Here is a 22,897-nt window from a genome sequence, read left to right on the forward strand (position 1 = left end):
TCTGATACCCCTGACATCACAACAGTCTGATCTCCCTGACTGGATGTACAAAGATATCACAACAGTCTGATCCCCCTGACTTGATGTACAAAGACATCACAACAGTCTGATCCCCCTGACTGGATGTACAAAGACATCACAACAGTCTGATCCCCCTGACTGGATGTACAAAGACATCACAACAGTCTGATACCCCTGACTGGATGTACAAAGACATCACAACAGTCTGATACCCCTGACTGGATGTACAAAGACATCACAACAGTCTGATCTCCCTGACTGGATGTACAAAGACATCACAACAGTCTGATCTCCCTGACTGGATGTACAAAGACATCACAACAGTCTGATCCCCTGACTATATGTACAAAGACATCACAACAGTCTGATCCCCCTGACTGGATGTACAAAGATATCACAACAGTCTGGACCCCCTGACTGGATGTACAAAGACATCACAACAGTCTGATCTCCCTGACTGGATATGTACAAAGACATCACAACTGTCTGATCCCCCTGACTGGATGTACAAAGACATCACAACAGTCTGATCTCCCTGACTGGATGTACAAAGACATCACAACAGTCTGATCCCCTGACTATATGTACAAAGACATCACAACAGTCTGATCCCCCTGACTGGATGTACAAAGATATCACAACAGTCTGGACCCCCTGACTGGATGTACAAAGACATCACAACAGTCTGATCTCCCTGACTGGATATGTACAAAGACATCACAACTGTCTGATCCCCCTGACTGGATGTACAAAGACATCACAACAGTCTGATCTCCCTGACTGGATGTACAAAGACATCACAACAGTCTGATCCCCCTGACTGGATGTACAAGGACATCACAACAGTCTGTTACCCCTGACTGGATGTACAAAGACATCACAACAGTCTGATCTCCCTGACTGGATGTACAAAGACATCACAACTGTCTGATCCCCATGACTGGATGTACAAAGACATCACAACAGTCTGATCCCCCTGACTTGACGTACAAAGACATCACAACAGTCTGATCTCCCTGACTGGATATGAACAAAGACATCACAACTGTCTGATCCCCCTGACTGGATGTACAAAGACATCACAACAGTCTGATCCCCTGACTTGACGTACAAAGACATCACAACAGTCTGATCTCCCTGACTGGATGTACAAAGACATCACAACAGTCTGAAACCCCTGACTGGATGTACAAAGACATCACAACAGTCTGATCTCCCTGACTGGATATGTACAAAGACATCACAACTGTCTGATCCCCCTGACTGGATGTACAAAGACATCACAACAGTCTGATCTCCCTGACTGGATGTACAAAGACATCACAACAGTCTGATACCCCTGACTGGATGTACAAAGACATCACAACAGTCTGATACCCCTGACTGGATGTACAAAGACATCACAACAGTCTGGACCCCCTGACTGGATGTACAAAGACATCACAACAGTCTGATCCCCCTGACTGGATGTACAAAGACATCACAACAGTCTGGACCCCCTGACTGGATGTACAAAGACATCACAACAGTCTGATCCCCCTGACTGGATGTACAAAGACATCACAACTGTCTGATCCCCCTGACTGGATGTACAAAGACATCACAACAGTCTGATCCCCCTGACTGGATGTACAAAGACATCACAACAGTCTGATCCCCCTGACTGGATGTACAAAGACATCACAACAGTCTGATACCCCGGACTGGATGTACAAAGACATCACAACAGTCTGATACCCCTGACTGGATGTACAAAGACATCACAACAGTCTGATCCCCCTGACTTGATGTACAAAGACATCACAACAGTCTTATACCCCTGACTGGATGTACAAAGACATCACAACAGTCTGATACCCCTGACTGGATGTACAAAGACATCACAACAGTCTGATACCCCTGACTGGATGTACAAAGACATCACAACAGTCTGATCTCCCTGACTGGATGTTTAAGACACCAGGTCAGCTCCCTCTTCCTGGTAACTCGGTGTATAACGATATAAACAACATATATATATCCTATACATAACTGGTGTACGATATAAACTATATATCCTATACATAACTGGTGTACGATATAAAGTATATTTCCTTTACATAACTGTTGTATGATATAAACTATATTATACATAACTGGTGTACGATATAAACTATATATCCTTTACATAACTGGTGTACTATATCAACTATATATCCTATACATAACAGGTGTACGATATAAACTATATTATACATAACAGGTGTACAATATAAACTATATTATACATAACTGGTGTACGATATAAAGTATATTTCCTTTACATAACTGGTGTACGATATAAACTATATTATACATAACTGGTGTACTATATCAACTATATATCCTATACATAACTGATGTACAATATAAACTATATATCCCATACATAACTGGTGTACGATATAAATTATATTATACATAACTGGTGTACGATATAAAGTATATTTCCTTTACATAACTGGTGTACGATATAAAGTATATTTCCTTTACATAACTGGTGTACGATATAAACTATATTTCCTTTACATAACTGGTGTACTATATCAACTATATATCCTATACATAACTGGTGTACAATATAAACTATATATCCCATACATAACTGGTGTACGATATAAATTATATTATACATAACTGGTGTACGATATAAAGTATATTTCCTTTACATAACTGGTGTACAATATAAAGTATATTTCCTTTACATAACTGGTGTACTATATCAACTATATATCCTATACATAACTGGTGTACAATATAAACTATATATCCCATACATAACTGGTGTACGATATAAACTATATATCCTATACATAACTGGTGTACGATATAAAGTATATTTCCTTTACATAACTGGTGTACTATATCAACTATATATCCTATACATAACTGGTGTACAATATAAACTATATATTCTATACATAACAGGTGTACAATATAAACTATATTATACATAACTCGTGTACGATATAAACTATATTATACATAACTGGTGTACGATATAAACTATATTATACATAACTGGTGTATGATATAAACTATATATCCCATACATAACTGATGTACGATATAAACTATATATCCTATACATAACTGGTGTACGATATAAAGTATATTTCCTTTACATAACTGGTGTACTATATCAACTATATATCCTATACATAACTGGTGTACAATATAAACTATATATCCTATACATAACTGGTGTACAATATAAACTATATATCCTATACATAACTGATGTACAATATAAACTATATATCCTATACATAACTGGTGTACGATATTAACTATATATCCTATACATAACTGGTGTACAATATAAACTATATATCCCATACATAACTGGTGTACGATATAAATTATATTATACATAACTGGTGTACGATATAAAGTATATTTCCTTTACATAACTGGTGTACGATATAAAGTATATTTCCTTTACATAACTGGTGTACTATATCAACTATATATCCTATACATAACTCGTGTACGATATAAACTATATTATACATTAGGCCAAGGAAAAAAAATGTTGTGTTTCCCCTTTCGTCTCTCAAAAAATTAGGGTAGGTAGGTAGGGATTTTTTTTTTTTTTTTTTATCTTTTTTTTTTTAAATAAATAATCAAATGTTCATATTTGAATATTTATATATGCTGTATATATCATTTCAATATCATTATATTTCAGTGTTTGATCATTCTTCTACCTAACTTCATTTTGAAATGCAATGTATTGGGAGATGAAAATGATATTAAAAGTATATCAAAATTTATTTGCAGTGTTTGTTATCTCTTTTCAGATAATCTCAAATAGGAGCATCATATTAATAGTCAGAACAGTAAAACCATGTCATTATAAACGCAGTTTATTGAGAGTTTCCACTCTTCGATTTTTTTTCCGTATGGACGATAACATGGAGGCTGTTCATGTTCGAGACATTCTAGACACACGGGCAGAACAGTTTTATATTGTTTCTTTAATTCCTGATCAACCTCCCCATCACAACCACCACAATAGTAGCACAAATCGAGTCGTCCAAGAGATGCACTGTAAAATGGTACTTCGATGGGATTAGCGCAGGTGAGGGTCATTCTAACCAATGCTTTGCCATGAAGACCGTCGCCAACAGACAGCCCTGGTCCAACCTCAAAGGTAGTCGACTGTCCAACCTCCCACCCCAATATAACACAATCACCTTTTACAATTTTTTCGTGATATCTATAAAATATATCTCCACATAGCGTTGTATGCGGCAGTGATGTCATAATTCGCTTTTCGTCCATGTGTTTACATTTTTTTATCGTCAGTGCCAAAACAGACGACGGCGTGCAAAAAGCCGCCATGTTTTTTGAACATCGAGGTCATCAATACGCTTTAAAACCAGTGCCCGTCATATACAAGCGTTTATAAGACTTGGGTGTGTATAATAATAAAACGGAAAACGGGCTAAATTTACGAAAATTTCCGGATTTTCAGTATTTCAAACAAAAAAAAATTAGGGTCGGTGGCCTAAAATTAGGGTCGGTCGGGAAAGGGGAAACACAACATTTTTTTTTCTAGGCCTTACTGGTGTACAATATAAACTATATATCCTATACATAACTGATGTACAATATAAACTATATATCCCATACATAACTGGTGTACAATATAAAGTATATTATACATTACTGGTGTACAATATAAACTATATATCCTATACATAACTGATGTACAAAATAAACTATATATCCTATACATAACTGGTGTACAATATAAAGTATATTATACATTACTGGTGTACAATATAAACTATATATCCTATACATAACTGATGTACAATATAAACTATATATCCCATACATAACTGGTGTACGATATAAACTATATATCCTATACATAACTGGTGTACGATATAAACTATATATCCTATACATAACTGGTGTACGATATTAACTATATATCCTATACATAACTGGTGTACAATATAAACTATATTATACATAACAGGTGTACGATATAAAGTATATTATACATAACTGATGTACAATATAAACTATATATCCTATACATAACTGATGTACAATATAAACTATATATCCTATACATAACTGGTGTACAATATAAACTATATATCCTATACATAACTGGTGTACAATATAAACTATATATCCTATACATAACTGATGTACAATATAAACTATATATTCTATACATAACAGGTGTACAATATAAACTATATACCCTATACATAACTGGTGTACGATATTAACTATATATCCTATACATAACTGGTGTACAATATAAACTATATATCCTATACATAACTGGTGTATGATATAAACTATATTATACATAACTGGTGTACGATATAAAGTATATATCCTATACATAACTGGTGTACAATATAAAGTATATATCCTATACATAACTGGTGTACGATATAAACTATATATCCTATACATAACTGGTGTACGATATAAAGTATATTTCCTATACATAACTGGTGTACTATATCAACTATATATCATATACATAACTGATGTACAATATAAACTATATATCCTATACATAACTGGTGTACAATATAAACTATATATCCTAAACATAACTGGTGTAAGATATAAACTATATTATACATAACTGGTGTACGATATAAACTATATATCCTATACATAACTGGTGTACGATATAAACTATATATCCTATACATAACTGGTGTACGATATAAACTATCCTATACATAACTGATGTACGATATAAACTATATTATACATAACTGGTGTACGATACTATATATCCTATACATAACTGGTGTACGATATAAACTATATATCCTATACATAACTGGTGTACGATATAAAGTATATATCCTATACATAACTGGTGTACTATATCAACTATATATCATATACATAACTGATGTACAATATAAACTATATATCCTATACATAACTGGTGTACAATATAAACTATATATCCTAAACATAACTGGTGTACGATATAAACTATATTATACATAACTGGTGTACGATATAAACTATATATCCTATACATAACTGATGTACAATATAAACTTTATATCCTATACATAACTGGTGTACGATATAAAGTATATATCCCATACATAACTGGTGTACGATATAAACTATATATCCTATACATAACTGGTGTACGATATAAACTATAATATACATAACTGGTGTACGAAATAAACTATCCTATACCTAACAGGTGTACAATATAAACAAAGAATGCACTTGTTGAAAAAAAAGAAATTCTGATGTTTGAAATATCTATTGATGACATTTTAAACAATATTAACATTACAAATACTAGCAGAAAAAAGAAATGGAAGTTCGGTTTTAGACATGTGGTCTAAATTCAATTAAATATCATGCTGATCTACCTTTGTGCACAGAGGAAATGTTCTTCAGTTTAAATTCAGTCAAAAAGTTTGCAACTTATTGGCTTCATTACGACAATTTTTGACATAAATTTTTTTTTTATTCGTAGGTCTTAAATAGGAATACATACAGTATATGGACTAAATGTCATTTATTGTCAAAATAATAACAATTTATTACACTCTGTCGGAGGTGTAGCATCTTCAATATTCATGAAATTTTGTCTGAAAACTGAATTATAACTTTATTCAATATTTGTCAATTAGTATACAAAAATATATAAATCAGATCAAAACTGCTCAACATTAGGTAATCAATACAAAATATAAATTTAGTTTTATCTTAATGTCATTAGCCTCAATGTCAGTCTAAGCCCTTCATAGTCTGCAATATCCCTTTTACTGCCAAAAATGTTGCCTTATGTATATTTGGTCACTTGCAAAGGTGTGAAAATCAGTCAGGCATGGAACTATGATCTAGGCCAAGGGCTCTGTTGTGCCCTCCATGGTTGAGTGCACACAACACTGCCCCAATTCACAGACTAATTAATGTCCAGGGGGTCCTTGCTACTTAGGGTGTTAATTACCTTGTATAGGTGAACAGGTCTGGGGCTTAGGTTTCAGAAGGGCAGAGCTTTATAATGACTAGAGAAAAACAAAATGGCGACCAATTTATACAAAAAAAGGCATGCAGGAAATAAATAAAGATATGTAGATTGCAAATAAGGGAATGATGCTCTGCAAAAGGGGCATGGTGCCAAAGAAAAAGGGCATGGAGTGACGCTGTGTTAATCGGGTTTGTGAGAAACACAACAGTTTATAAGAAAATTACTTTTTCAATGTCATCATCTTCTTGTTCTATTGTAACATCATCATTGTCTTCATCATCTTCATCCAAACTCTCACAATGATATCTTGAGACAGATATCAAGGCAAGTATTCCGAACAGGAGGAACTGAATCTTCATTATCAAATGTAGTTATTGCAATTCTGAAAAATCAAAATTTGTAAGTTAAAAATAATCCTTTTTTATTTCTCTTTCTGTTCATTTGGAAGGTTAGGTTTTGCAGAGATAATGGAATGCTTTCAGGATGGAAGAAGCCTTTTCCTATATCAAATGGCTGTGAGACTACCTTTGATTGCACTTAATAGGTTGGGAACACTCCTTGATTTACGAGAATGCACGGAAACTACAAAAAATTTGAGACTTCTATGATAATTATAAACTACATTTTCAAACAAAAAATTTGAAATTTAGTTACTCACCTGTATGTCTAGATCAGGGTATTCCTCTAACTAAGAGTTGTGTGTGTGTGTGTAGAGCTACTTACTGTACAGGGTTTTTCTGGGGGCTTTTTGGGGTCGTTAATGGGTCCCATTACCAATTGAAATTATTTCATATTCAAGCCAAATTCCCAAAATTTGCAGTTTATTCTTGAAAAAATCTTTCTCAATTCACCAATTTTCTTCCCAAAATGAGAAAAAAAGGCCCTTTCCCAAACCAGTGAGAAAAAGCCCTGCTGTAACGTTGATACTTTTGACTTCTCAAAAAAATAGCTCTTCCCCTACACCAGTACTGGCTGTAGCTGGGGTTGTGGGATGCGATGTGGGGATGGAGGTGTGGGGATGGAGGTGTGGGTCTCCCACAAACAGTGAACATGACAGCCAAGAATTGGTGGATCACTGGTACTAGCCTTGTCTGTCAATACATGTCCAATACATTATTAATAATGTGTTGGGTGTATTTACAGATGATGCTAATACCTGTGGATGTATGGAATAAAATGCAACAATATTTCATGAACTGTAGTATGATGAGTCAGGGCAAAGGGCAAATCACACCCATACCTCTAAAATGAGTTTGTCCCGAAGTCCTGCATCAACCTACGTTGTCAACTAAAGTTTTGTAGGTCGCAATGTACGAAATTTGTCAGCTACAGAAGGGATAACTGACTCAAAAAACAGTTAACAATATCTATTAACGAGGAAAATTAATTATATGTACAGATGAGAAATGCTTTCACTCACACTTGCATACCCAATTCACACACAAACCCTTCCTTTGCTTTCAGACCTACGTCAGCTTGTAGAGACCCTAGATAGCTAACAGACCTATAATTACGTCAAACTGCCAAGTGCTAAGCATCACCTGGATGAAAAATGTGGTACACCTCTATAAACTAATCCGTTTGACTGCCAGCTGAGTACAAGAGACATCCGTATTCATGCCAACGATTACGCCCAGGCACACATGCGCGTGCGAAACTTGACTATCCAGTCGATACACAGCACAACAGGGTCAACTAGAAATGACTTGATGACATCACAATTCTAGAGAAAACAGGAGAAGAATACACCAATCTAAAGCATGTTGCCAATTTGGCTGGTAGTAAAATTTAAATCTGGATACATTAATATATAGGCCCTTCCCTAATACAGAACGGTGAAATATATTTAGGATGCCAATGGAAGTTTTCAAGATTGCAGGAGGCTTATATGATATTTAGGGATAACTAACTTGATAAATAGAAATCAGAACAAAAGAACAAGAGGGAATTCATATGCATGTAACTTGGAGAAAATGATATCACGACTTGGCATCAGGAAGTATCAAACAGGGTTGTGAATGAGTGGAATTCGCTACCAGGAGGTTGTACAGGTACCATCGCTCAACAGTCAACTCATTTGAAAACAGGCTAGACAAATATTTGAAGAATAAGGACAACACAAACACAAAATAAGACAAATTCTCAATACCAACCCGGAGTGACACGATAATTCAATCAATTCTACGGATTTGGATCCGAATGATAGAGGCCTAAAGGCCCGTGATCAGCAGGTATAATTACATGCCGTTTTATACACAGAGCATAATCAAGTGCTGTTTAATTTCATGTCAAGCATTGTCTTGAACATGCTTCTGTCTGTACATTTATCAAAAAAAGATAGGGCAATTCCGTGAAGGATAAACATTTGCCACTTGACGTTGACATTGTGCACTCACTATCACGTTGTCAGACCAAAATACAGCAAGTTTAAAAACCATCACAAATCAATATTTCGCAAGACAGCTTCTAGAATCAACATGTGCACAGACTTCCGTCTCTCATAGTTTGTTTCTTTGAACATTCAACACTTACAACAACTTTAAACAGGAATCCCAAGTCTAGTTATTACAGACGCCGGCGTGTTTCACATGTCGTCTCGATCACTACCGTACCATTAAACGTGGAGACATGTGATTGGTGTTTTGAAACGGATACTTTCATTGGTTTATAAGTTATCACGTGATGATGAATTCAATGAACTGACAAGTACGCCATCTTTGTAGTTATTCAAGCAGCAGACTTCGTATTGATAGCACGTACTATTATAACAACACATATATAAAGAGATCAAGGTAATTATGAGAATTATTTTGATTTGTTTCTTTTCATTTTTACTTTCAATTGATATTTCTTAAAGCTTCACTTACCAAATCTAACTATATAGACTATATACAGTATCTGTCGGGACAGTTTTACGTAGTAACATTGTCATTGTACTGAAATAGGGCCTTGGTCTTTTTCAGTGAGGAAATGTTTTTGATCTGTCAGTAAGACAGTTGGCATATCAAGCGATTGTACCTGTAGCAGAAATGGTCTGTGTTAACCAATTATTAGTTTTTATTCAATCGATCTAATAGACTTGTCTCATTGTTCTGTGAAAAAGTACAGTCGAAGGTCAAAAATTTCAAAATGGCTGCCGACAATATAGGACGATGCGATCATACGTAATATGCTATTTATAGCATAATTTATTACAGGCGTGATGCAACTAGAACGTTCCATGTACTTCGGTGACGTCCTGTTCGAAAATTAATTTACATTTATATAAATAAATACTTTCGCCTGATTATTGGGAATCCGCACCACAGCCAAGGTACTTGTGGAAATGAGAATGATGTTTTTAATCAAAATGTTAATTTTATTGACGACTATGACGAGTACATTGATTGTTATTGTATTGCAATCGCATACTTAATTTGTAAAAAAAAAAAAGTCATCGTACTTGATACTAAGGCCAAGGTACCTATATATTTGTTTTACAAATTTAACATGCGATTGTGACCCACATCATAAGATTGAATAATTTTACTTTATACCTAGTCTATACAGATCAGGTTCTTATACAATTGAACATTTTACTTTATACCTAGTCTATACAGATCAGGTTCTTATACAATATAAAACATTACTATCGGATATAATGTTTCTTTTACAGTGTTTTTATTTGAATTTTAGCATTCTCAAAAGATATTTTTAAACTAAGAACTGTCTATTCATCAACAACACAGCGGAGTTGTAAATCATTTAATCAAGTGAGGCAGCAAATTTTTTCTAGATTTATGATTTTCATTTCTGTTTATATCCTAAATCTAAATTCATTGCCTCTAAAGTAATATAAGGAATATGTCCATTACAATTTCATATTGGACAGGTTAAGTACCAAAAATCCAACATGAAAATTTTTGATAATTGCTTAGTAAAATTCGGTCAGTAATCCATGTAACTTTATGTTTCAGATGCAGATCTTTGTCAAAACATTGACAGGAAAGACAATCACACTTGAGGTGGAACCATCTGACAGCATTGAGAATGTCAAAGCCAAGATCCAGGACAAAGAAGGAATTCCCCCAGACCAGCAGCGTCTCATCTTTGCCGGTAAACAGCTGGAAGATGGACGTACATTGTCCGATTACAACATTCAGAAGGAGTCCACACTCCACTTAGTGTTGCGTCTCCGAGGAGGTATGCAGATCTTTGTCAAAACATTGACAGGAAAGACAATCACACTTGAGGTGGAACCATCTGACAGCATTGAGAATGTCAAAGCCAAGATCCAGGACAAAGAAGGAATTCCCCCAGACCAGCAGCGTCTCATCTTTGCCGGTAAACAGCTGGAAGATGGACGTACATTGTCCGACTACAACATCCAGAAGGAGTCCACACTCCACTTAGTGTTGCGTCTCCGAGGAGGTATGCAGATCTTTGTCAAAACATTGACAGGAAAGACAATCACACTTGAGGTGGAACCATCTGACAGTATTGAGAATGTCAAAGCCAAGATCCAGGACAAAGAAGGAATTCCCCCAGACCAGCAGCGTCTCATCTTTGCCGGTAAACAGCTGGAAGATGGACGTACATTGTCCGATTACAACATCCAGAAGGAGTCCACACTCCACTTGGTGTTGCGTCTCCGAGGAGGTATGCAGATCTTTGTCAAAACATTGACAGGAAAGACAATCACACTTGAGGTGGAACCATCTGACAGTATTGAGAATGTCAAAGCCAAGATCCAGGACAAAGAAGGAATTCCCCCAGACCAGCAGCGTCTCATCTTTGCTGGTAAACAGCTGGAAGATGGACGTACATTGTCCGATTACAACATCCAGAAGGAGTCCACACTCCACTTAGTGTTGCGTCTCCGAGGAGGTATGCAGATCTTTGTCAAAACATTGACAGGAAAGACAATCACACTTGAGGTGGAACCATCTGACAGTATTGAGAATGTCAAAGCCAAGATCCAGGACAAAGAAGGAATTCCCCCAGACCAGCAGCGTCTCATCTTTGCTGGTAAACAGCTGGAAGATGGACGTACATTGTCCGATTACAACATCCAGAAGGAGTCCACACTCCATTTGGTGTTGCGTCTCCGAGGAGGTATGCAGATCTTTGTCAAAACATTGACAGGAAAGACAATCACACTTGAGGTGGAACCATCTGACAGTATTGAGAATGTCAAAGCCAAGATCCAGGACAAAGAAGGAATTCCCCCAGACCAGCAGCGTCTCATCTTTGCCGGTAAACAGCTGGAAGATGGACGTACATTGTCCGACTACAACATCCAGAAGGAGTCCACACTCCATTTGGTGTTGCGTCTCCGAGGAGGTATGCAGATCTTTGTCAAAACATTGACAGGAAAGACCATCACACTTGAGGTGGAACCATCTGACAGTATTGAGAATGTCAAAGCCAAGATCCAGGACAAAGAAGGAATTCCCCCAGACCAGCAGCGTCTCATCTTTGCCGGTAAACAGCTGGAAGATGGACGTACATTGTCCGATTACAACATCCAGAAGGAGTCCACACTCCACTTGGTGTTGCGTCTCCGAGGAGGTATGCAGATCTTTGTCAAAACATTGACAGGAAAGACAATCACACTTGAGGTGGAACCATCTGACAGTATTGAGAATGTGAAAGCCAAGATCCAGGACAAAGAAGGAATTCCCCCAGACCAGCAGCGTCTCATCTTTGCCGGTAAACAGCTGGAAGATGGACGTACATTGTCCGACTTACAACATCCAGAAGGAGTCCACACTCCACTTGGTGTTGCGTCTCCGAGGAGGTATGCAGATCTTTGTCAAAACATTGACAGGAAAGACAATCACACTTGAGGTGGAACCATCTGACAGTATTGAGAATGTCAAAGCCAAGATCCAGGACAAAGAAGGAATTCCCCCAGACCAGCAGCGTCTCATCTTTGCCGGTAAACAGCTGGAAGATGGACGTACATTGTCCGATTACAACATCCAGAAGGAGTCCACACTCCACTTAGTGTTGCGTCTCCGAGGAGGTATGCAGATCTTTGTCAAAACATTGACAGGAAAGACAATCACACTTGAGGTGGAACCATCTGACAGTATTGAGAATGTCAAAGCCAAGATCCAGGACAAAGAAGGAATTCCCCCAGACCAGCAGCGTCTCATCTTTGCCGGTAAACAGCTGGAAGATGGACGTACATTGTCCGATTACAACATCCAGAAGGAGTCCACACTCCACTTGGTGTTGCGTCTCCGTGGAGGAAACTAAATGAGCACCTGCTGCTTGTTTCAATTTTCAATAATCTAGAACATTTTAACAGTAACACCAGATTTAAATTCAGGAATTTGTGAAAGTGTGAATGAAAGAACATATATATACTAGGAAAGAAATCATTCTTCTGAATTGGTTTATACATTCTATAAATTCTAAATTCTAAAAAATAACTAATAGATTATCTCGCATTATGTTGAAGGACCTGATAGTTCCAATTTAGGAGTAATTTGAATTTAAAATGCTTCGTGAATGTTTTGGACTACACCATTCCTGCAAGTGAATTAAAAGTTCAAATGTTATAATGTTGTCCATTCTTTCTGCAATTGCACCATTTTGCATCGACAGTCATTGTCTGTTAAACTTATGCATATTTCATTTTGGGACCAGTCGGAAAATAACATGGCCGACAGGTGGCCATCTTGGATTTTGACAATTGAAGTTTGCTATCGCTATTTTACAGAAGGTACTGAAGGGATCTTTCTCAAATTTCATATGTAGGTTCCCCTTGGTCTGTCGTATTGCATTTTGGGACCAATCTGAAAACAACATTGCAGATAGACAGACATCGCTACATCTCAAATTTCATATATAAGTTCCCCTTGTTTGAAAAGTACTGGATGGATGTTTCTCAATTTACACAGATTAGTAAGTGGAAAGGGAAAATTAGAGAGAAGATCAATCTGACATTGAATCTATAAAGATCATTCAATGGTGGGTGCCAAAATCGATCCCTCTCGGATCTCGTCTTATTCTTCTTTTTCTTATTATTCTTCTGGAAAGGCTATTTGTGGCCTCTAAAACTCTAAAACAGAGGTGGATTTTTGACCAATATCTATAGTGTGCAATTAAGGCCAAAGTGTAAAGGGGTTCAAGAAATCGTTAAAAAGTAGGTTACACAATCCAATATGGCCACCACAACGGTATACCAAAAAAGTTTAAAATGGCTATAACTCAAAAAGTTATGCAGAGGTCTATCATTATACATGTATTATTGATGTCTGGGGCAAACTTCTTGTTTAAGGTCAGAGGGCAAATAAAATAGCTCGCGAAGTTTGTCTATTTAAGAAAAAATCTTCAATTTTTTAAAATTGTTGAAAAATTGTTGCATAGAACGATGCACTACGTCATTCCAATGATTTTGATGTCTCAAGTTTTTCAGTAACATTTGCTGTTACTGTGGTATATGCCATTTTGAATATTTCCTTTGATCTTTAAAGTATGCTTACTAGTCACATTTTAAGTTTCTTCTGAAATTCCAGCGGTGGGATTCAGCCCAAACTTTGACAAAATCACTGTGATGGTACTGACCAAGTCTTATTGTCATGGGGTCGGTCCAAAATCCAATATGGCCGCCATGTATTGAAAAGATTAAAATGTACAGAGGTCATGTAGGTAATTGTATTGTAGATAATGTCTGGGTCTAACTCTTTCTTTCTACAAGTTTTTAGGTCGGAGGTCAAATAAAGTTCCCTATGGAGTGAAAGTCCACAAAATTATCAACTCTTTTATTTTCTTAATCTTATTACATGGATCGATGCAGTTATTTTTAGTACCTTCGATTTTTCGATAGCACTTCCGGTTCAGGTGGTACCCCATTTTGAAAATTTGTATGATTGCGCAATCATTGATAAATCTTTAAACATCTCAAAAACCAATTGGCCCAGGGACTTGATATTTGGTCTGTAGCATGCTGCGGTCAAGTGATACTAACTTTGTTCAAATAAATGACCTTGACCTACATTCAAGGTCAGGGTGGTCAAATAGGCTAAACTCTTTAAACAACATCTTTTCAATAACCAAAAGTCCCAGAGAGTTGATATTGGGTCTGTAACATGCTGAGGTGAAAGGCTACCAAGTTTGTTCAAAGGAATTACCTTCACCTACATTCAAGGTCACAGGGGTCAAATAGGCTTAAATCTTAACATCTTAATAACCAAGAGTCAAAGGGCGTTGGTATTGGGTCTGTAGCATGCTGTGGTGAAGGGTTACAAAGTTTGTTCAAATGAAATACCTTGACCTACATTCAAGGTCACGGGGTTAAATATGCTAAGTTTTTAAACATCATCTTCTCAATAACCAAAAGTCCTAGGGAGTTGATATTGGGTCTGTAGCATGCTGAGGCGAAAGGCTACCAAGTTTGTGCAAATGAATTACCTTGACCTTCATTCAAGGTCACATGGGTCAAATAGGCTTAAACCTCAAACAACTTATGCGTAATAACCGAGAGGCCCAGGGACTTGATATTAGTCATGTGGCATTCCGGGATGAAGGGCTACTAAGCTTGTTCTAATGAATGACATTGACCTTTATTCAAGGTCACACGAGTCAAAAAGGCTTAAATCTTCCCAACTTATTCTCAATAGCCGAGAGGCCTAGGGAGTTGATAATAGGCCTGCATCATGCTGGGATCAAAGTCAGATGGGTCAAATAGGCTAAAATCGTTAAACAATGAATAAACAATGGATATTACGCCAAAAGTATGCTGGAAAGAAGGACTAGTAGAAATTTTATTGACATGAATAAACCTAGCCTACTCTGATTTGAATAATATGGTAATCGGCATAGTTTCTGCAGAAATGCCCTAGATCAACTTCAAAGTTGCTGTAGAGCCAGATGAGCGATACAGGCCCATTGTGCCTCTTGTTTATACGTGTCAATGTATCAATTTTTAGCATACTATGCTGAAATAGGCTAAACTTGCGATGAAAATAGTCTACATTACAGTTTCAATAGGATAAATTCCTAATTCAGACCCTTTTATGAAGCTCTAGTTTAAGCAATCAGTATAATTTTGTACGTGTCAATGTATCAATTAACAGCAGATACAATTTATTGTTAATTATAAATGAAAAGGGAGGAATTTTTAGTTCCACATTATGATTGATTTAAATAATTTATTCACATAGAATAATTTCATAAGCTGCAGAAGGCCAATAAGGCTTCTTGTGTTACTACTAGTCATACGTAGGCCATATTCAAATCGGGTTAGGGCTGTTTTTGTTGGGGTTTTTTTTTACAATATAAGTCAAGTTGTCATGTGGAAATTTTACAGTATCTGTTTCTAGTGGTCTTCAATCGCCAAACCATGAATTCTAAATATAAGGCTCAGAGGTTTATGTCTTGACAAAACGAGGTCGGGTAATGAAAAGAGGTTGTGGCGTTCAAAATTCCAAATCGATCTTTTTGTACTTTTCGTATTGCTCACGGAGCTTTGAAACCGGGTTAGCGATTGGACAAGAAGTTCAAATATATTTACATCTCTCCCTTCTTCAGCTTAGTTAACTCTGACTGCGTATAGGCAGTGAAAACAGGCTCAGCCGATTAATAAGCGCGGGAATCGGTAACATGATTATTACGTCGTCTATTTGTGATGTTACCGAAACGTCAGCTAGACGGCGCCATTTCGAAAGAGCTGATCTATGCAATTTTAGCGGTTTTCTCATGTTAATCGATGATCTACACGGAAAGCTAACGCCAGGTGAGTATTTTGTCAAAAACTAAACTGAATATTGCGGAAATGGGTGCATATTTAATGTCTCCACGAGGTAATTATATATGCTAACAGCAAATGGCAGAATCACAGTTCCTCGAGAACATTTGACCACGTCACTAGTACTCAATCTGTGTCAATACACGCTTGACAACCATAGTTAAACTGAGTTAAACTAAAGCTGCCGTAGTTACCAACGTCACAACACACCCTGAATTTCATTTTCTTCGTACTGTATTTAAACGATTTGTTTGATGTAAATATAAGGATTGTACCTCATTTTAACTGCGTATACGGTAGTATGCGCGCAGCTGACAACGAACATATCCTATGGAGTGCTAATGCGCTAACCATAGGAAATGTTCGTTGCCAACTGCGGGTATGCTACCGTATACGCAGTCAAAATGAGGTACAATCATTAAGTGACCCCTATGCCTTCCAGAACGAAGACTCATAGTAAGTTGATGTGTTATACTTCATCACTAGTAACTACTACATAAAATAGCTAATACTATTGCAGAACTTATCACAACCGGTAACTCAGATACCTAGGATGGTCAGGTGGCACAGTGTTAATACACTTGCCTTTCACTTATAGGCCAAGACGAGTGATTAATATACATTAATACATTTTTTTTCGCAATTGCTGTAGGATAAAGTTAAATTCTTAATTTAAAAACAGAGGCATTGCAATGTCCTTTTTATATTGACGATGCTTTATAAAATATGTATTGACTGTGTTGACCATATTCTCTGATCTATTTGGATATCTTCAGCATCATCAGGAGTAATCTATAGATATGTGTGTACATATTACTATAAAGTTAGGAATAGGGAGGAAAATAAAGAAATGACCGTACAATGTATATTTAATGTCCCAGCGTATAGTTGTGTTGTATTGTATTGTATTGGATTGGATTGGATTGGATTGGATTGTATTGTATTGTATTGTATTGTATTGTATTGCATTGCATTGCATTGGATAGCATTGCATTGCATTGCATTGCATTGCATTGTATTGTATTCGTCCTACACGCATAATTGTCACCATGAAAAATGTGTTAACCAACACACACTTTAGGACAATACTAAATTTATGGACTTTCCAAATTTGTGCTATGTATAGCTTTTCTTGGTACATCTGTAAGAAGGGGCACCATGACCTGTCCATACCATGACGGTTATCAGAAGATGTGTCTGTGAAGTACAGTTTTTGTATGTATCGATAGAAATCACGGTGAACGTCCGTTCATTTCAATATGTCGCCATTGTTGTGACTGACGAGCTTATGGAGTCTGTTTATCAATCCTGTTCCATGTTAAAGGAACACAAGGATAAAATGTCAACCGTTTGTCAGACGGAAGGGGATACAACTCTAAAAGCAAAGCTGGAACTTCAAGACAAAGGTGAGAATATTAAACGGCTTGTAGACGAGGCGAGAACATTACTAAACTTGGCGAGAACAATGAACACGTTTTCCTTGATCTGGACGAAGCTGAAAAACCGCCACAGCACAAATCCAAAAAGTGCAACAATTCCAGGATGAGGTTTCGACATTGAAGACATCGAATAATTTTCTGGATGTAGATCAAGGATGGTGCATAAACCACACGCTGTATGAATAGATGTGTCCAAAGTGGCTTGGCTCACAATCAAACCGTCAGTAAACATCACCGAGACAATGTTTGGGGAGCTTGTTGAGCAGAACATATGTGACGGTACATCCAGTCAGAGGGAACTTTCTGTACACCTGTTTTAGGACAAACTTTCAGGGGGCCGCAGGGCCGAGTGGTTAAGGTGTCCCGACACTTTAACACTAGCCCTCCACCTCTGGGTTGCGAGTTCGAAACCTACGTGGGGCAGTTGCCAGGTACTGACCGTAGGCTGGTGGTTTTTCTCCGGGTACTCCAGCTTTCCTCCACCTCCAAAACCTGGCATGTCCTTAAATGACCCTGGCTGTTAATAGGACGTTAAACAAAAAAACAAACAAAAGGACAAACTTACAATCCAGTTTCTACTCCAACCTCGAGTATCGATACGTTTGGCCTGTATTGGGACGTACCTGATAGATATAATAGATCTACACAGACATTCCAGTGGGAATGAAATGTACATCGATTTCACAGTCAATCAGCAGCGGGGATTCGTCCAACAATGGATTTGTGTGCTGTGATATTATAATGACCACACTATCAACCTCGACAGTCCACGGCACCCTAAATATATCAACCTCGACAGTCCACAGCACCCTAAACATATCAACCTCGACAGTCCACACCACCCTAAATATATCAACCTCGGTACTCCACAGCACCCTAAACATATCAACCTCGACAGTCCACACCACCCTAAATATATCAACCTCGGTACTCCACAGCACCCTAAATATATCAACCTCGACAGTCCACATCACCCTAAACATATCAACCTCGGCAGTCCACAGCACCCTAAACATATCAACCTCGACAGTCCACACCACCCTAAACATATCAACCTCGGCAGTCCACGGCACCCTAAATATATCAACCTCGGTACTCCACAGCACCCTAAACATATCAACCTCGACAGTCCACAGCACCCTAAATATATCAACCTCGGCAGTCCACGGCACCCTAAACATATCAACCTCGACAGTCCACGGCACCCTAAATATATCAACCTCGGCAGTCCACGGCACCCTAAACATATCAACCTCGGCAGTCCACGGCACCCTAAATATATCAACCTCGACAGTCCACGGCACCCTAAATATATCAACCTCGACAGTCCACGGCACCCTAAAGATATCAACCTCGACAGTCCACAGCACCCTAAATATATCAACCTCGGTACTCCACAGCACCCTAAACATATCAACCTCGACAGTCCACACCACCCTAAATATATCAACCTCGACAGTCCACACCACCCTAAATATATCAACCTCGACAGTCCACATCACCCTAAACATATCAACCTCGACAGTCCACGGCACCCTAAATATATCAACCTCGACAGTCCACATCACCCTAAATATATCAACCTCGGCAGTCCACATCACCCTAAACATATCAACCTCGACAGTCCACATCACCCTAAATATATCAACCTCGGCAGTCCACATCACCCTAAACATATCAACCTCGACAGTCCACATCACCCTAAATATATCAACCTCGAAAGTTCACATCACCCTAAATATATCAACCTCGACAGTCCACAGTACCCTAAAGATATCAACCTCGGTAGTCCACATCACCCTAAAGATATCAACCTCGACAGTCCACATCACCCTAAACATATCAACCTCGACAGTCCACGGCACCCTAAATATATCAACCTCGACAGTCCACAGTACCCTAAATATATCAACCTCGGCAGTCCACATCACCCTAAACATATCAACCTCGACAGTCCACATCACCCTAAATATATCAACCTCGGCAGTCCACATCACCCTAAACATATCAACCTCGACAGTCCACATCACCCTAAATATATCAACCTCGACAGTCCACATCACCCTAAACATATCAACCTCGACAGTCCACAGTACCCTAAATATATCAGCCTCGACAGTCCACATCACCCTAAATATATCAACCTCGACAGTCCACATCACCCTAAATATATCAACCTCGACAGTCCACATCACCCTTAACATATCAACCTCGACAGTCCACAGTACCCTAAAGATATCAACCTCGGTAGTCCACATCACCCTAAATATATCAACCTCGAAAGTTCACATCACCCTAAATATATCAACCTCGACAGTCCACAGTACCCTAAGATATCAACCTCGGTAGTCCACATCACCCTAAAGATATCAACCTCGACAGTCCACATCACCCTAAATATACCAACCTCGAAAGTTCACATCACCCTAAATATATCAACCTCGACAGTCCACAGTACCCTAAAGATATCAACCTCGGTAGTCCACATCACCCTAAAGATATCAACCTCGACAGTCCACATCACCCTAAATATATCAGCCTCGACAGTCCACGGCACCCTAAACATATCAACCTCGACAGTCCACATCACCCTAAATATATCAACCTCGACAGTCCACAGCACCCTAAACATATCAACCTCGACAGTCCACAGCACCCTAAATATATCAACCTCGACAGTCCACACCACCCTAAACATATCAACCTCGGCAGTCCACAGCACCCTAAACATATCAACCTCGACAGTCCACACCACCCTAAATATATCAACCTCGGCAGTCCACAGCACCCTAAACATATCAACCTCGACAGTCCACAGCACCCTAAATATATCAACCTCGGCAGTCCACACCACCCTAAACATATCAACCTCGGCAGTCCACGGCACCCTAAATATATCAACCTCGGCAGTCCACGGCACCCTAAACATATCAACCTCGGCAGTCCACGGCACCCTAAACATATCAACCTCGGCAGTCCACGGCACCCTAAACATATCAACCTCGACAGTCCACACCACCCTAAATATATCAACCTCGACAGTCCACACCACCCTAAAGATATCAACCTCGACAGTCCACACCACCGTAAATATATCAACCTCGACAGTCCACACCACCCTAAATATATCAACCTCGACAGTCCACAGCACCCTAAAGATATCAACCTCGGCAGTCCACGGCACCCTAAACATATCAACCTCGACAGTCCACACCACCCTAAATATATCAACCTCGACAGTCCACATCACCCTAAACATATCAACCTCGAGGACAGTCCACAGCACCCTAAACATATCAACCTCGACATTCCACGGCACCCTAAAGATATCAACCTCGGCAGTCCACATCACCCTAAAGATATCAACCTCGACAGTCCACATCACCCTAAACATATCAACCTCGACAGTCCACATCACCCTAAATATATCAACCTCGGCAGTCCACATCACCCTAAACATATCAACCTCGACAGTCCACATCACCCTAAATATATCAACCTCGACATTCCACATCACCCTAAATATATCAACCTCGACAGTCCACATCACCCTAAACATATCAACCTCGACAGTCCACGGCACCCTAAATATATCAACCTCGACAATCCACAGTACCCTATATATATCAACCTCGACAGTCCACATCACCCTAAATATATCAACCTCGGCAGTCCACATCACCCTAAATATATCAACCTCGGCAGTCCACATCACCCTAAACATATCAACCTCGACAGTCCACATCACCCTAAATATATCAACCTCGACAGTCCACATCACCCTAAACATATCAACCTCGACAGTCCACAGCACCCTAAATATATCAACCTCGACAGTCCACGGCATCCTAAATATATCAACCTCGGCAGTCCACATCACCCTAAATATATCAACCTCGGCAGTCCACATCACCCTAAACATATCAACATCGACAGTCCACAGCACTCTAAAGATACTAATGTAGTACAATATGGATAGTCAGTGATATCAGGAATAGTTTCGGCAAGCTCCTGAACGTGTGGGTAAAACATGACACGGATGCTACTCGTCTACAGATAAACTAGACCAAATGAAGCTCTACTTCACATGCACCAACCAGAGAGGCGTCTTGTTGTGAAGAATCATATACCTAGACACCACTTGTGGGGTACGACAATAGGGGTAACAAACTGATGAGGATGACTATGACTGGTGGGGTACGACTATAGAGGTGACAAACTGGTCCAGGTTGACGAGGATGACAATGACTGGTGGGGTACGACTATAGAGGTGACAAACTGGTCCAGACTGATGAGGATGACGACGACTGGTGGGGTACGACTATAGAGGTGACAAACTGGTCCAGGCTGATGAGGATGACAATGACTGGTGGGGTACGACTATAGGGGTGACAAACTGTTCTAGACTGATGAGGATGACGATGACTGGTGGGGTACGACTATAGAGGTGACAAACTGGTCCAGACTGATGAGGATGACAATGACTGGTAGTGTACGACTATAGAGGTAACAAACTGGTCCAGACTGATGAGGATGACAATGACTGGTGCGGTACGACTATAGAGGTAACAAACTGGTCCAGACTGATGAGGATGACGATGACTGGTGGGGTACGACTATAGGGGTGACAAACTGTTCTAGACTGATGAGGATGACAATGACTGGTGGGGTACGACTATAGAG

At 38.6% G+C, this 22,897-nt stretch overlaps 3 protein-coding genes across 4 annotated transcripts in view; 2 read left to right on the forward strand and 1 right to left on the reverse strand.

Annotated features, from left to right (window-relative positions):
• LOC117328728 (calnexin-like) overlaps positions 1 to 9,668 on the reverse strand; it is a 40,297-nt gene extending 30,629 nt beyond the window's left edge. The window contains exons 1-2 of one of the 2 annotated variants that reach the window (XM_033886221.1): positions 9,569 to 9,668; positions 7,261 to 7,418 (exon numbers count right to left, since the gene is read on the reverse strand). In XM_033886221.1, the coding sequence (XP_033742112.1) occupies positions 7,261 to 7,395 (135 nt within the window). In that variant the 5' untranslated portion in view covers positions 7,396 to 7,418; positions 9,569 to 9,668. The remainder of the gene's footprint in view (positions 1 to 7,260; positions 7,419 to 9,568) is intronic. The other variant, XM_033886223.1, reaches the window with a different exon arrangement.
• Positions 9,669 to 9,720: 52 nt separating this feature from the next.
• Positions 9,721 to 13,584, forward strand: LOC117328727 (polyubiquitin-C-like). The gene is given in 3 exon segments (XM_033886220.1): positions 9,721 to 9,828; positions 10,993 to 12,762; positions 12,764 to 13,584. Coding segments are annotated over 2 exon segments (2,286 nt in total). The 5' UTR covers positions 9,721 to 9,828; the 3' UTR covers positions 13,280 to 13,584.
• Positions 13,585 to 18,400: 4,816 nt separating this feature from the next.
• On the forward strand, positions 18,401 to 22,193 carry LOC117329949. Its single transcript, XM_033888181.1, has 3 exons — positions 18,401 to 18,438; positions 18,981 to 20,306; positions 20,564 to 22,193. The coding sequence occupies exons 1-3, from the start codon at positions 18,401 to 18,403 to the stop codon at positions 22,191 to 22,193; spliced, it is 2,994 nt and encodes a 997-aa protein (XP_033744072.1).
• Positions 22,194 to 22,897: the final 704 nt, after the last annotated feature.

Source organism: Pecten maximus, chromosome 6, assembly GCF_902652985.1.
Source record: "Pecten maximus chromosome 6, xPecMax1.1, whole genome shotgun sequence".
Lineage (NCBI taxonomy): Eukaryota > Metazoa > Mollusca > Bivalvia > Pectinida > Pectinidae > Pecten > Pecten maximus.

What these genes read in the sequence shown, in the direction of transcription:
- LOC117329949 (XM_033888181.1), top strand. Translation starts at nt 18,401, where the DNA reads ATGTGTCCAAAGTGGCTTGGCTCACAATCAAACCGTCA. An exon ending in GGCTCACAATCAAACCGTCA is followed by an intron (nt 18,439 to 18,980) that starts GTAAACATCACC and finishes CAACCTCGACAG; the next exon opens with TCCACGGCACCCTAAATATA. An exon ending in ATCAACCTCGACAGTCCACA is followed by an intron (nt 20,307 to 20,563) that starts GTACCCTAAATA and finishes CAACCTCGGTAG; the next exon opens with TCCACATCACCCTAAAGATA.